The sequence below is a fragment of the Microcaecilia unicolor genome, chromosome 10 (genome assembly GCF_901765095.1).
Source record: "Microcaecilia unicolor chromosome 10, aMicUni1.1, whole genome shotgun sequence".
Classification (NCBI taxonomy): Eukaryota; Metazoa; Chordata; class Amphibia; order Gymnophiona; family Siphonopidae; genus Microcaecilia; species Microcaecilia unicolor.
The window spans coordinates 102,231,110-102,248,047 of NC_044040.1; the positions used below are offsets into that span (position 1 = coordinate 102,231,110).

Here is a 16,938-nt window from a genome sequence, read left to right on the forward strand (position 1 = left end):
AGGCAGTGCAAGCAAAAATAGCTGAGCAACAGAACATTTATCTACTGTATATTCATCCTTATTAGTTTTTCTACGGCAAGCAATGTGAACAGAAATACAGAACTGAGCACTGCTCACTGCTTTGTCTTCTCCATTCAATAACAGTGTAAAGCAGACATCAAGATAGCAGAACTGAAACTGGAAACTCTCCACACTCCAAGTTCACAGGCCCAAAAAAAAAAAAAAAATCTAAGCATGAAAATAAGAATAAAGGAAGTGCTGTAAATGTAAATGAACAAACAGGTATAAGTGTACATACATTCTCTGAGGACAAGCAGGCCTGTTTATTTTTACAAGTGGGTGATGCTGACCGCGTCACCCAATCTGGGACTTATGACAAGCATAAATAGAGCTTTGTTGAGCTCGAGACAGTTGCCTCACAATTCCATGATGGTAGAATCCACCCTCAAAAGAGCCAGGCGTTCTAGAGACTATTCCTCGTCTCCCTCAGTCAGAGAAGCTAGGTCCTTGAATTCTTTTGGGAGGAAGATGTTCGAGGCCTCTATGCTTGTCTCACATACCAGCTCTTCATGAACTTTTACTTGCGAGACTCGGTGCGCAAGATGCTAGACTTAGCTGAGATGCTCCCAGCAGAGCAAGCCGAGTCACTTCGTCAGTTGGCCAAGCTGCAGAAGGCATGTCAAAAATTCTTGGCCAGTGTCAGCTATGATACTTTTGATGTGGCTTCCAGGATCTTTGCGTGTTTCTGACTTTGAACAGTTGGTTCAGCAGAGTTTGGTGGATGCTCTATGCTGAGGGGATAACCTTTTTGGAGAGGAGGTCGCTGACCAGATGAAAAAGCACACTGATACCATCTCTTCTCTCTCCCGCTGGGTTTGTTCTGTATCATTCTCCTTAGCTTAGAAGGTCCTTTGGCAACTTGAGGAGGGGTCCCTCTCAGTGGTATATGTACACCACCTCTTTTTGCCAGTCTGTTTAGGCTTGGCCCCAGTGTTCATTCTTATTAACTGGGTGCACACAAGGCCTCTGCTGCTCCCCAGTCAAAATGGAACAAATTTTTGACTAGCCACAGTACCAGTTTCTCTTCCTGATGACTTACTGGTCGGGAGGGAGGCTGAAGTTTTTTCATGAAAGGTGGTCCTTTATAATCTCTGACTGGTGGGTTCTTCAGATAGTCTCTTGGATATGGAGTGGAGGAGTGGCCTAGTGGTTAGGATGATGGACTTTGGGCCTGGGGAACTGAGGAACTGAGCTTGATTCCCACTTCAGGCACAGGCAGCTCCTTGTGACTCTGGGCGTCACTTAACCCTCCATTGCCCCATGTAATCCGCATTGAGCCTGCCATGAGTGGGAAAGCGCGGGGTTCAAATGTAACAAAAATAAAAATAAAATATGCCCTCAATTGGTATCATAAACCTCCAAATTACAGGTACTTGCAGAGGAACTCTCAGCCCTTCTGAACGCCCATGTGGTCGAGCCCGTTCCATCAGGGGAAGAAGGGCGGGGATTCTATTCCAGGTGCTACCTTGTGCAGAAGAAAACAGAGAGGATGTGTCCCATCCTAGTCCTAAGGGCCCTGAACAAATTCCTGGTCAAAGAAAAGTTCAGGATGGTCTCCCCATGAGTCAGGCAAATGATTGTCTATGGTCTCTGAACGGTGGATGTATATACCCACATTCCAGTACTTCCAGCTCACCAGAGGTATCTTCTGTTTTGGCTGTTAACACATCACTTCTAGTATTGCATGTTGCCCTTTGGCCTTGCGTCAGCTCCCAGGGCCTTCACAAAATGTCTAGCGGCATTTGCAGCATTGCTACACAGATTGGGAGTCCATGTGTTCCCTTATCTCGACGATTGGCTAGTGAAGAGCTCCTCTGAGGACGGTGCTTGGGAATCCATATGGAGGACTGTTCAGGTGCTAGAGCTACTAGGGTTTGTTTTAAAGTACCCCAAGTCCCACCTTCGTCCTGCCCAACAATTGGAATTCATTGGAGCCCTGCTCGACACCCAGAGGATTTGAGCTTAACTTCCAGGGCCAGGAGTGGACACTTCAGTTGCACTGTCTTCCTAGGCTTGAGCCTCTCAGCAGGTTACGGCTTAGCAGATGTTGAGATTGTTAGGCCACATTGCGTCCACTGTACATGTCACACCCATGACATGTCTTCACATGAGATCAGCCCAATAGACCCTGACTTCTCAATGATATGAAGCCACGGAAAGTCTGGTCGATGTCATCCGAGTGTCCTCAGAACTTGTTTGTTCACTTCACTGGTGGACCATTCCGTCCATCTTCTCTGGGACTTCCTTCCAAATTCCTCAGCCACAGAAGGTACTGATGACGGATGCATTCCTCCTGGGCTGGGGATGGGCTCCACACTCATAGTGTTTGGTCTGTCTAAGAAACAAATCTTCATATCAACCTTGGGAGCTGCAGGCAATCTGGAATGTTCTAAAGGCTTTCAGAGATCAGCTGTCTCACCAAATTGTGCTCATTCAAACAGACAGGTTGCCATGTATTAAAGCAACAAGTTTGTGTGTGTGTGTTTGGGGAAGTGGGGGGGAGATGCACCGGATCTCTGTGTCAGGAGTCTGTCCGGATGTGGCTTTGGGCTCATCTGCAAGCCACTTATCTGGTGATAAGCATCAACCTGGCCAACAGACTAAGAATGCTTATTCAACCGCACAATTGGTCTCTACTACTACTACTTATCATTTCTATAGCGCTACTAGACGTATGCAACGCTGTGCACTTGAACATGAAGAGACAGTCCCTGCTCGACATAGCTTACAATCTAATTAGGACAGACAAACAGGACAAACAAGAGATAAGGGAATATTAAAGTGAGGATGATAAAATAATGGTTCTGAACAAGTGAACAAGGGTTAGGAGTTAAAAGCAGCATCAAAAAGGTGGGCTTTTAGCTTAGATTTGAAGACAGTCAGAGATGGAGCTTGACATACCGGCTCAGGAAGTCTATTCCAGGCATTTGGTGCAGCAATTACTGTTGTCTGTGAGATCTTCCGAGCGTGGGGCACCCTCTTGGTGGACCTGTTTGCCACTCACTTCAATCATAAAGTCCCTCATTTCTGTTCCAGGCTTCAGGCCCATGGCAGAGTAGCGTAGGATGCTTTCCTCCTTCATTGGGGGACAGGTTTGCTGTTTGCATATCCTCCCATACCTCTTGTAGTGAAGACTTTGTTGAAACTCAAGCAAGACTATGATTCTGATCATGCCGTACTGGCCTCGGCAGACTTGGTTCCCTTTAGTTCTGGAGATGCCCTCTGAGGAACCGTGGAGATTGGAGTGTTTTCCGACTTACATAACAAAGAATGAGGGCTCTGTTCTACATTCCTACTTTCAATTTCTGGCTCTCACAGCTTGAGTGTTGATAGCGTAAAATTTGCTTCCTTGGGTCTTTCGGAGAGTGTCCCCTGGGTCTTGCTGGCTTCCAGGAAAGATTTCACTAAGAGGTATGTCGATCTCACCCAGCTTCTTTCTAGCTACTGACTTCCAGCCAGTTGAAATTCTTGACCTTGAAGGTCTATTTTCTTGGTGGCTGTTCAGCTCGTAGGGAGAGTGCACTTTCATGCCTTTGTAGTGGATGCTCCTTATACTAAGTTCCATCACAAGAGAGTAGTCCTCTGCAACCACCCTAAGTTCCTGCCAAAGGTGGTGACTGAGTTCCATCTAAATCAGTTGATTGTCTTCTCAACATTCTTTCCCCGATCTCATGCCCATCCTGGCGAGAGCACCTTGCACACCTTGGGTTGCAAGAGAGCATGGGCCTATTACTTGGAGCGGATCAGGCCACACAGACCTACCAGCCAGCTTTTTATTTCATTTGATTACAGCAGGATGGGGGTCGCGATTGGGAAACACACACACACTTATTGGCAGACAGATTGCATTTCCTTCACTTATACCCAGGCTGGGCTGACTCTAGAGGGTCCTTTTTCAGCTCTTTTCCCAGGATTCCTTTTTGCTTCTATGAGATCTTAACGTTTATGTTGATGCTCTTCCTTCCCATTTAGAGCTTGACTCTCTTTTGACTCTCATTGACACTTAGTTTAGCAGTTTGTTCCTCAGCTGTAGCACACCATGCAGGCCACTCTCTGAATGTTGTTGAAACTAGAGAACCTAGTATTCTTGTTCTTTTTCATGCAGTGCCTCTTTCCTGAACTGACTTCTGTTCAGTTGTCATTCAGCTGTCTTGTGCCTTGCCCCCACTCCTTAATCCTCTGCTTTATCCATCCCACCTGTAAACTTTATTGCCTAGTTAAGATCTGTTTTTTTTCCTCCCAGTGATTTATTTTCATTTTTCATTTTTGTTACATTTGTACCCCGCGCTTTTCCCACTCCATGGCAGGCTCAATGCGGCAGGCAATGGAGGGTTAAGTGACTTGCCCAGAGTCACAAGGAGCTGCCTGTGCCGGGAATCGAACTCAGTCCCTCAGTTCCCCAGGACCAAAGTCCACCACCCTAACCAGTAGGCCACTCCTCCACTGATTTTTCAGCACTGATGTCTAATTCTCTAGATGATTTTCTCTTCATTCTCTTCTTGCCTTCTGTCTTTTAGATCCCCTTGCCTGCTGCAAGATTGTAGAACCAACAGCTCCTCTTTGTATACCTGTGATCTGAACACTCTTAAAGTGACCCTCCATTAGGCTGAGTGTGCATGGAGGAAAGACAGGTCTCTATCAGCACTATAAAATACTGCAAACTATATATGTCTTCTATTCAGTGATATAAATCATCATATACAATTCATTCATTAGAAAATTATTCACACTACTATTTGCTACTGTTATCCACTTTTTTGCCGAAATGAATCCTCAGTCAGACCTTCTTCAGTTCTCTCCAGCTATCTATACTACTTTTGTTGTAGGGAAACTGGTACAGTTTCAAGATCACTCTATTAAAAAAACAAGCCATTTTTCTCTTCTACTTTATCTTCTCCCTAGAGTCACTGAAAATTCTCATTCTCACGTATGGGTGACATCATCTGACAGGGCCCCAGTGTGGACCCTACCCACCATTGTTTCACTTTAAGAAGCTTTTTTCAGCATCCCACTGTGTAAGTGTGAGTGCCTTCCCACCCACTGTGAGCATGTGGGACCTATCAGTCCTTTGTTTTCCACATATCAGAGAGGTTGCGTCTGTGAGTTCTGCTCAGCACATCAAACCTGTTTTATTTTTCCAAGCATTGCCTTCCCTTGCAATACCATTTATTGTATATATATTAGTTGTAAAGTTGTAGAAGAACGTCTTTCTCTACCACATTGAAAACAAAAGTTAGAGATTGGTCTGTACCTTCTGGGGCAGACAGGTTTCCCTTAAAAGGCGTAAGCTAAATCCCAAATTCCTTCCCTTTCCTTCCTTGATGACTGGTCTGAGTTTTGTTTTGGTTCCATAGAGTTTGGACAAATCTTTTAGAGTACTCTAGTCAACTTGAGTCTCAGAGGGGTTGACAAAACCAGGGCTGGGTTTTTAATTATGGATGTACATGAGGAGTGCATTGTGACAATGAGCTGCTCATTTTCTAGGGGTATAGGTCAGCCTGAAAGAGGAACAGAAAGGCTGAAGCAGCAATCCAAAAATCTCCAAAAAAGCAGCTAAAAAACCAATAAAGTTTATTAAAAAGCAGTTTTGATAACAATATGTTGGTATTGTTCTACCATGCAGATGTGTTAATAAAAGCCCAACATGTTTCAGCAGGGGACGAACTGCATCAAGGGCACATTTGGTCCTTATCATAGGGACATGTAACACACCTAAAAATAATGAAGAAATCAGAACAGATACATATGATCAAAATTGTAAATAATTAGAAAGACCAAAGAATAGATATAACACTGAGTGTGTTGCTCTTAATATAAATTTTAGTTAAGGTGTGTTAAAAAAAATTAAAATGGGGAGGGGGGTAGCATGTTAACATAAAATAGGACATTCAAAGCATAAAGGTTGCTTGCACTGTGCTACTGAAGGCCTGTGTGAGTGGCTAAAAGGGGGAAAATACTTAATTGATAATTAAAAAAAAAAACAGCTAAAAAGAACCTCAACAGTGTTCTAAATCACAAAATACTCCAGAATGTTTATGTAGAATAAATACCAGTAGTGCTCCTTAAAATAAATGAGAGTGTTTATATAGGATAAAGGAAGGACAAATTAAACCTTTTGGGTCATAATAACAAAGATTTACTAGGGAGTGACAATTAATGGATATCCACATATCTCCAACTACAGAATCCCCATACCAAACTATCCAAGTGAGTTATATAAATGCAAGATCCATAGTAAACAAAACAACATCTATTACAGATTGGATCACCTCCGGAAATCTAGATTTACTTTTCATCAGTGAAACCTGGATCCATGATCAAAAGATACTATAATCCTCGATCTCTGCCCCCCGGGATACAAAATTACTCACTGGACCAGGAATGAAAGGAGAGAGGGAGGAATAGCACTCATTTACCACTCCAATTTTACCACCGAAATTATTACCGAATCTATAACAACCCAATTAGAAATTGCTTCATTCAGAATTTACAACAAATCCCTGCACAACCATCTAAATTGTGTCCTGTTCTACAGACCTCCCAGTAAATGGATTGAATGCCAATCAAATGTAATGGACTTCATTTCAAACATTAGTGTAACCAACTCAAATGTATTAATACTGGGTGATATAAATCTCTGCCTAGAAGACCCAAACTCCACTCATGCACGTCTTTGTGGAATTCCTACATTCATGTGATCTCATGTGGCCACTAATGCAACCTACATTAAAGGTCATGCATTGGATCTCTTCTCCTACAAATTGTCCACAGAACACAACATATCAGTCACAAACACCAAATGGTCAGAGATTCCATGGTCTGATCCATACCGACTAAATTTATCCCTGACCTGGTGGAAGAAAGAATCACACCATACACAAGAACCTATAACTTACAGCACTAGAGGCCAAATAGACCCAGAAGCATTCTGGCTACAGAAATATGACCAGGAGTGGAAACCACAAACAGACTCCATTCATTTCCTCTATGACTGGGATGTCAGATGCATACGCGTACTAGATGAAATGGCACCTTTAAGATTAAGAGTAACAAGAAGACAAAATTTGATCCCATGGTTTAATGGTGAACTAAAAAAACTGAAAACACAAACTAGGAAACTTGAACGAGCATGGAGAAAGCTAAAAGATGAGCACTCAACGCCTGAAAACAGATACATAAAAAATATAAATATGCAATAAGACAATCCAAAAGATCTTATTACAAATCCAAAATAGGTCCATGTTACAATGATTCGAATAAACTATTTCAACTCATGAACAAGCTCTTAGACACCACTCCAATTACCGCCAACAATTTAGACACCCCATCTGCAGACAGTCTCGCTAAATACTTCTATGACAAAATAATAAAATTACGCAACACACTTCCTCAATATAACAATGACATTGAAAATTTCATCAATGATTTGGACTCAAACTCTGGTGAATGCCGAGCTGACTGTAGTTGGTTAAAATTTTCTCCTCTCACCATCGACTCAGTAACTCTAGCTCTTCTCAGATTCTCCAACAAACACTGCAAATTTTTTTTTTAATTACATTTGTACCCCGCGCTTTCCCACTCATGGCAGGCTCAATGCGGCTTACATGGGGCAATGGAGGGTTAGGTGACTTGCCCAGAGTCACAAGGAGCTGCCACTGCCTGAAGTGGGAATCGAACTCAGTTCCTCAGGACCAAAGTCCACCACCCTAACCACTAGGCCACTCCTCCACCTGCTCCAGCTACCTTCTCAAATCTGCTCCCAATTGCTTCTTAGAAGACCTTTCATCATACTTAAACTACGTGCTCCAACAAGGTCATTTTCCTGAAGAATATGGCAACATTCTACTCCTATACCGAAGGACGCAAAGAAAACAACAAATGGCATCACCAATTATTGCCCAGTTGCATCTATTCCACTTGTAGTTAAACTGATGGAGAGCTTGGTGACCAAACAGCTCACTGACTATTTGGACAAATTCTCTTTACTACATGAAACTCAATCTGGTTTCCGCCCTTTCTACAGTACCGAAACTACTACTACTACTATTACTATTTAGAAACTGTGCTGGTCACCCTACTGGCCAAATTTAAGAGTGAAATAGCCTTAGGTAATAACATACTCCTACTCCAAGTTGACATGTCGAGCGCATTCGATATGGTCAACCATAGTTCACTTCTTCGACTTCTAGATCACTTTGGAATCATCAACATGGAAATCAGACTGCGGAGTACCTCATGGTTCACCTTTATCACCAATACTCTTCAACATATTAATGATCCCATTGGCCAAGTCCCTATCAAAACAAGGTCTCCACCTGTTCATCTATGCTGATAATGTTACAATCTACATCCCTTTTAGACATGATTTATCAGAAATCTTCAACGATATCAAGAGTGGATTGAACATCATGCATTCATGGTCAAACTCATTTCAATTTAAGCTGAACACTGATAAAATGCATTGCCTTATCCTCTCATCCCAGTACAACAGTTACAAACCCACAATCTTATTCACTCCAGATCATTCCCTTCCCATCTCTGATGGTCTCAAAATACTAGGTGTTACTATTGATCGAAATCTTACACTTGAGTCCCAAGTCAACTAAACCGTAAAGAAATGTTTCATTTAATGTGGAAACTCAAGCGTATAAAACCTTTCTTCCCAAGGGATGTTTTCCGTAATTTAATTCAATCAATGGTATTAAGCCAAGTTGATTACTGCAATGGAATCTATGCGGGATGTAAAGAACAACTCACAAAGAAACTCCAGACGGCACAAAACACAGCATCCAGATTGATATTTGGAAGACACGATTCCAAAGTGTCACACTACTCCGTGAAAAACTGCACTGGCTTCCTATCAGAGAATGTGTATCTTTCAAAATCTGCACCTTAGTCCATAAGATTATCTACGGCAAAGTCCCAGGTTACATGATTGACCTAGTCAATCTCCCAATCAGAAATAGTACCAGTTCATCACGGTCTTACCTGAATCTCCACTACCCAAATTGCAAAGGACTAAAATACAAGACAACCCATGCGTCCAACTTCTCTTACATAAGCATGCGCCTATGGAACGCACTGCCACAAGTGGTGAAAACAACTTATGATCACCTAAAATTCAGAAAATTATTAAAGACTCACCTATTCGGAAAGGCATATCCGACTGACCCAACTTAAATGACTCAACCCTGCAACAGAAGATCGTATTGAACATTAACAAACCCTTTTACCTGAAACCCAACTTGATTGAATCTTATCTTCACTATTCCACTACAACATTTTGTACTTATCCCGTACCGGACTTGGCGAATGCCTTCACGGTATTAAGTAAGCCACATTGAGCTTGCAAATATATGGGAAAATGTGGGATACAAATGTAACAAATAAATATGATGCAGATCTCACAAAAAGATTTTGTATCGATGAGCTGGTTTCTCAGGATTATGTAGTACGAATCTCACTCAGATTCTGAAAATGAAATGGGCATGGAGATAAAACAATAAAACGTTTTAGGACCTAAAGGTACAGGTCTCATCTACACACAGTGGAAACCATGCCTGCACTAAGCATTGGGAATATGTAAAACTAAAATTAGCAAGATTAAATAGTCCTCTTATACCACACATATTGGCCATTCAAAACCAAAAGAAAACTATCATCAGTCAGTGTTGAATGTGGCTGCACATAGAAAAAGAATACAAGAATGCAATTATCTAATGAAAGTACATAATATAAAAACTGTTAAAATAAATTAGGGAAAACGCATACTATGCAAACTAAAATCACAATTTTAAAGGGGCAGGGGCATTAAAAGTAAATATTTAAAATAGCATAAAGCATATTTCTTACCTTTTTAAAGCTGTGAGAAACACTTGTTTTGTGAAACGGGGAAGCTTGTTAGCATAAAAGTAGTAAAGCCATGCCAAAAATGTCTATGAGACTCCACATGGGGTCAAAATTTTAAAAATTGGTAAAAGTGTGACTGGCTGGTGCCCCTCCGGGACTGGTTTGAGAACGAGTGCATTACAAAATGTGACCTTCACCATCCTCATTTTCCTTGTGTTTGTGAGAGTGGAAAATTTCAGAATGATTTTTTGGTGCCTTATCCTAGATAATAAAAAGCACCTCCAACGTTCTGAAGCTGACTCCTTGGCACAAAAACCTTGAGCCATTCGTGCTCTCCGTCTGATGAAATGATGTCGGAACTTCCTGGTACGTCACTAGCCACACTAACCAACCAAAAGAAAGCAACACGCCCCAAACAGCTTGCCCGAACGTCAACGTCACAAAACCACCGAGAAGAACAGCGCCGGTAAAGCACAGAAAACCTCGCAAACACACTCAAAACCAGCGCCCCTCCCGAGATGACAATGAACCACGTACCCCGGCAACAGACAACCTCAACAGATTCCGGACACCTGCCCTCTACTATCAGACTTCGGACCTCCCCCTCCTCCACCAAAACACCCCCTCCCGAATCGGCGTAAAAATCATACATAATCTCCCCCCTCCCGTCATGACACGCCTCCGGGCGTAGAGGACCCACCCTCTACCCCCGCGCTCAAGGGTCTTCGTCCCTCTGTAACACCCGACCCTACCTCACACTTGCAGGCACCCTCCATCCACGGTGTTACGAAAAACCCCCCAAAACAAGAAACAACACAGAAACAACCCATTCCGCCCCTCAACAAACGCCGACCCCACTCCAACCACCACCACATTTTACCCCCCCCACACCCCCCCCGTCATCAACAGACACAAACACACATGCACAATAGACCCCCCTCCACCCCCGCCCAAAACACGCAAAAAACAACTCCAAAACCACTGCAAACCCCTCTAAGTTCAAAAACAGTTGCTCCTACTTTGACAGAACAACACAACCCTCCCCCCCCCCAAAAAAAAAAACAAAACCCCAGCAACAACGCTGACCCCCTCCAACCACCCTCACATTTCACCAACCCACGGACCCCCCCACCACCCACCCACTGTCATGGACAGACACAAACACACACAATACCACATAAGTTCAAAAACAACTCCTCCTACTTTGACAGAACAACAAAAAAAAAACAACAGGAACAACACGGACACAACCCACTCCACCCCTCAAAAAACGCTGACCCCCCTCCAACCACCCTCACATTTCACCAACCCACTCCCCCCCCCCCCCCCCCCCCCCAGTCGGTCATGGACAGACAGAAACACACACGCACAATACCACAGAAACACACACATTCAACTGCAAACACCCTGCAACAACACCCTCAAAGCCACACACCACCTCCAAATACACCCCACCCTCCCTCACTCTCACACACACACACACACACACACACACACACACACACACACACACACACACACAAAACCAACATTTAAAACAAAAATATCACAAAACCAATGACACTCACCACTCTCACACAATATCTCTCTCATACACTCTGTGACACACACTCTGACGCAGTCACACTCTCTCTCTCAGACACACACACTCTCTCTCTCTCCACAAAGACCAGCGATAGGAAAAAAAAAATCTGTTCTGCAAACACCTATACCACAATAAAGACTGACTCCCCTGTAAAGAAACAAGGTACAGCTTAATTTAACTAACAAAAAAAAAAAGATGCCCTCACTCTCAATGTCTGTATCACTGACACCCCAGACAATAAAACATTCACTCTATTTGTCAGACACACAGTGTAACACTCATACACATTGTCTCTCTTTCTCTGACACACAGAGACACACAAGCCCAACACTACCCCCTCAAACTTCACCATCCATGCCTCCAGCCACCCCCCCAAGGGAGTTCCCAAAAAACACCTCTATCACTAACACGCATAGACCCTCATTCAATCGTCCCTCCCAACCTCCACCCTCCCGCCACAAAACAAACACACACAAAAAAAAATGTCACACACACACACTCGCACATTCACTCTCTCTCTCTCTCTCTCTCACAGAGTCACTCTCACACACACTCTCCCGAACATACACACTCCGAGGAAAACCTTGCTAGCGCTTGTTTCATTTGTGTCAGAAACGGGCCTTTTTTACTAGTTTACATGTATTTAAATACATTTAAAAAACATCCCTTGATTTGAGTAGTAATCCTTACTATTTTGTAGTTTAAACCCACTAATATGTCACTTTTTAGCTTTACACAGTCCTGATCATATAAGCGTATAATATGAATTTGTTTGTTTATTATTTTTTTTTATTTTTGTTACATTTGTACCCCGCGCTTTCCCACTCATGGCAGGCTCAATGCGGCAGGCAATGGAGGGTTAAGTGACTTGCCCAGAGTCACAAGGAGCTGCCTGTGCCAGGAATCAAACTCAGTTCCTCAGTTCCCCAGGACCAAAGTCCACCACCCTAACCACTAGGCCACTCTTCCACCTATTAGGATTTATTTACCACCTTTTTGAAGGATTTCACTCAAGGTGGTACAGTAAGAATAAATCAAACATGAGCAATAGTCAATTACAGCACTAAAAATGTTCAAATACAAAGTATGGCATAGTATACTACTTACAATGTCAACACAACGTGCAATAGAACGCTTTAATTGACAGTGAAGGGTATAAACAAAGGTGGAACATATAGATAGGTAAGAGAATAGCAAGAGTTAGAAAGTATGGCGACTAATTTAATAAAATTGCACATGAGGTCAAGAGAGGTGGTTAACATATAGATAGGTAAGAGAGTAAGAGGAGTTAGAAAATAAGGTGACTAATTTATGTAAAGGTGTATATGAGGTTAGAAAGATGGTTACATTTTATATCAGCTATGGTAGGAGTGGCTAAACATGTCCTGTTGCACTATATTCGGCCCATTTCACTCCTTGTGTGTATGTGTGTGTGAGTGAGACTAACAAGGCAGTGCATTCCAGAGTGTGGGGGCTACTCCAGAGAAGGGTCGCTGGTGGGTATCATTTGGAGAGGGTGTGAATTGTGATCTGAATTCAGAAAATTGTACAGAAAATGTATGATGCTTCTTCTGCTGTTTGATTTCTTGAGCTTATCCTTTTTCTGAAACAGGTGGAGCTGAATGAGATTGAGTCTCGATGTGAGGAATACCCTTTGACACGGGCATTCTGTGAACTTATCAGCACTCTAGTAGAAAGTTCCTTCCCTTCTAATTTGGGGGCTGGACTCCGTTCACCTGGTTTTGATCCCTATCTTCAGTTCCTCAGGGACTCTGTGTTTCTGCGTTTTCAGACAAGAGCTTACAGAAAAGCTGCTGAGAAGGTAATGTCTTTCTATATTTATTTTAGGAGCCCTTTTATTCAAGTGTGTGGAGCACTTAAATCATATCGCCTGGAAACAGGCTACTGTGTGACTGCATTAGTGGGGTTTGTAGTACCGCCAAGCATTAACAGCAACCAAAAAACAGTATTTTTCACAATGCATTGCATTGCACAGGCTGCCAATTCAAGCAAGCAGCTGTTCAGTATAGTAAACAGCCTACTGCAGCCCCCACAACAGAACCAGCCTGCCCAGTCTAAACTGAATTATAATGATTTTGCGGTCGTTTTCTTTTTTCGGGTGTGCTTTTCACCGCCACCATCGACGACTTTGACTTCGCCGACACGATTTTTCATTCGATGTCCTTGAAGGTCTCGAGCGGATTCAAGAAGTGTGGTCGGTGCGGCCGGCAGATCTCGCAAACCGATATTCAATCTTGGTGCCTCCAGTGCCTTGGGCCTGAGCATAATACCAAGACGTGCACCTTGTGTCTCGGCTTGCGGAAGCGGACACAGGTGGCGAGGCAAGTTCTTCGGGACTGTCTTTTTGGAACTTGCGCCGGCCCGTCGATGGCATTGGTGTCGACGGCCGCATCTTCGGTACCGGTACCGATGTCGACGAAATCAGCACCGACGATGGCACCGACCGCAGGAGTATAGGTACCGTTGGCCCGTCGGCCTGCCAGCGACGGCGGGGGTGAGCGGCCGCGCAGGCAATCGACCCCGGCCACTCCCTCTACCCAGGGCCATCGGGACCGAACCCTGTCAGACCTGATCCCTCGAGGCCGGGGGGGGGGGGGGGGGTTCTACCTCCTCTTCATCTCTGCCGCCGAGCGTCGATGAGGGGCACCGAAAGAAAACAAAAAAGCACCGTCATGGGTCGCACACGGCTCACGGGACTAGCAGCTCCGGCGCCTCCAGAGATGATTTGACGCCGAGGAAGCGGCAGTGCCGAGAGGAGCGTTCCCCCTCGTTTGAGGAGGTGTCGCTGCGTCAGTCCATGGGTGCTTCGGTACCGTCTCCTGGACCCGAGCAGCTTCCGGCACTGACACCCACACCGGCCCCTCTGCCTTTCCCGACAGCGGGCCTGGACTAGTGCCTCCGATCCATCCTTCCAGGGATTCTGGAAGGGCTGATGCGCCAGGCTTTGCCGGCACCGGGGGTGCTTGCGCCCCCGGCGCCGTTGATGGAGGCGCCGGTGTGCTCTAGCCTGATGCCGAGGCCTCCGACACCGACGTCGCTTGCGGCACCGGTGTCGACCGCCACGCAGGTGGAATCCCCGTCGACGTCGATGGAGGGAGCTTCATCCCCGCCGGCGCGGGAGTCCACCGCTCGACGCAATCATCGAGGACATGGTTCCTCGCAGTCGAGACGGGCCCGGTTCAGGTCTGAGCTGCAAGAGCTCATGTCCGACACCGAGGAAGAGGCCTCGTGGGGGGAGGAGGAGGACCCCAGATATTTCTCCTCAGAGGATTCTGAGGGCCTTCCCTCCGACCCCACTCCTTCACCGGAGAGGAAGCTCTCGCCCCCTGAGAGCCTCTCCTTTGCCTCCTTAGTCAGGGATATGTCTAGTTGCATTCCCTTCCCCGTGGTCTTTGTGGATGAGCCGAGGGCTTAGATGCTTGAGGTCCTCGACTATCCATCCACCTCCTAGAGAGTCTTCCACGGTGCCGTTGCACAATGTCTTCAAAGAGACACTGCTTCGGAACTTGCTGAAGCCATTAGCTAACCCCACCATCCCCTAGAAAGCGGAGTCCCAATACAGGAACCACTCCGACCCAGAGTTGATGCGGCCCCAATTGCCTCATGAGTCGGCGGTCGTGGACTGCTCTCAAGAGGGCACGGAGTTCGAGGGATACCGCCTCGGCGCGGGAGTTTCGCACTCTGGACTCGTTTGGGAGGAAGGCCTACCAATCTTCCATGCTTGTGACCTGCATCCAGTCATACCAGCTCTACACGAGCATTCACATGCGGAACAATGTGAAGCAACTGGCGGACCTGGTCGACAAGCTCCCTCCGGAGCAGTCCAGGCCCTTTCAGGAGGTGGTCAGGCAGCTGAAGGCGTGCAGAAAGTTCCTGTCCAGGGGTATCTATGACACCTGTGATGTGGCATCTCGTGCTGCGGCCCAAGGTATAGTGATGCGCAGACTCTCCTGGCTGCGTGCCTCTGACCTGGACAACCGCACCCAGCAACGACTGGCGGATGTCCCTTGCCGGGGGGATAACATCTTTGGCGAGAAGGTTGAGCAGTTGGTGGACCAACTACACCAGCGGGAAACCGCCCTCGACAAGCTCTCCCACCGGGCGCCTTCAGCATCCACCTCTGCAGGTGGACATTTTTCCTGGGCCAGGCAGGCTGCGCCCTACGCCTACAACAAGCGTAGGTACACCCAGCCGGCCCGAAGGCCTCATCAGGCACAGGGACAGTTCCAGCGTGCTCGTTCCCGTCAACAGCGTGCGCCTAAGCAGCCCCCTGCGCCTCCACAGCAAAAGCCGGGGACGGGCTTTTGACTGGATCCATGGGAACATAGCCGCCATCAAAGTGTCCGTACCGGACGACCTGCCGGTCGGGGGGAGGTTGAAAGTTTTTCACCAAAGGTGGCCTCTGATAACCTCCGACCAGTGGGTTCTCCAAATAGTGCGGTGCGGATACACCCTGAATTTGGCCTCCACTCCTCCAAATTGCCCACCGGAAGCCCAATCCTTCAGCTCCCATCACAGGCTGGTACTTGCAGAGGAACTCTCCGCCCTTCTCAGCGCCAATGCGGTCGAGCCCGTGCCACCTGGGCAGGAAGGGCAGGGTTTCTATTCCAGGTACTTCCTTGTGGAAAAGAAAACAGGGAGGATGCGCCCCATCCTAGACCTGAGAGGCCTGAACAAATACCTGGTCAGAGAAGTTCAGGATGCTTTCCTTGGGCACCCTTCTACCAATGATTCAGAAAGACGATTGGCTATGTTCCCTGGATTTAAAGGACGCTTACACTCACATCCCGATACTGCCAGCTCACAGACAGTATCTCCGATTCCGTCTGGGGACACGGCACTTTCAGTATTGTGTGCTGCCCTTTGGGCTCGCCTCTACACCACGGGTATTCACGAAGTGTCTCGTGGTGGTTGCGGCGTATCTACGCAAGCTGGGAGTGCATGTGTTCCTATATTGCGACGATTGGCTGGTCAAGAGCACCTCAGAGGCAAGAGCTCTTCGGTCCATGCAGTGTACTATCCACCTTCTGGAGCTGCTGGGGTTTGTGATAAATTACCCGAAGTCCCATCTCCAGCCAGTCCAATCTCTGGAATTCATAGGAGCGCTGCTGAATTCTCAGACGGCTCAGGCCTTCCTTCCCGAAGCAAGGGCGCAGAACCTTCTATCCCTTGCCTCTCAGACCAGAGCGTCTCAGCCGGTCACAGCTCGGCAGATGTTGAGACTCCTGGGTCATATGGCCTGCACTGTTCATGTGACTCCCATGGCTTGCCTTCACATGAGACCTGCTCAATGGACCCTAGCTTCCCAGTGGTGTCAAGCTACCGGGAATCTAGAGGATTTCATCCGTCTGTCCATCAGTTGCCGCAATTCGCTGCACTGGTGGACCATTCGGACCAATTTGACCCTGGTACGTCCATTCCAA

General features: G+C 46.0%; 1 protein-coding gene across 1 annotated transcript in view; it reads left to right on the top strand.

Annotated features, from left to right (window-relative positions):
- Nucleotides 1–16,938, top strand: part of NUP205 (nucleoporin 205) — a 1,281,456-nt gene that overhangs the window by 283,081 nt on the left and 981,437 nt on the right. The window contains exon 12 of the mRNA XM_030216143.1: nucleotides 13,107–13,316. Within this exon, the coding sequence (XP_030072003.1) occupies nucleotides 13,107–13,316 (210 nt within the window). The remainder of the gene's footprint in view (nucleotides 1–13,106; nucleotides 13,317–16,938) is intronic.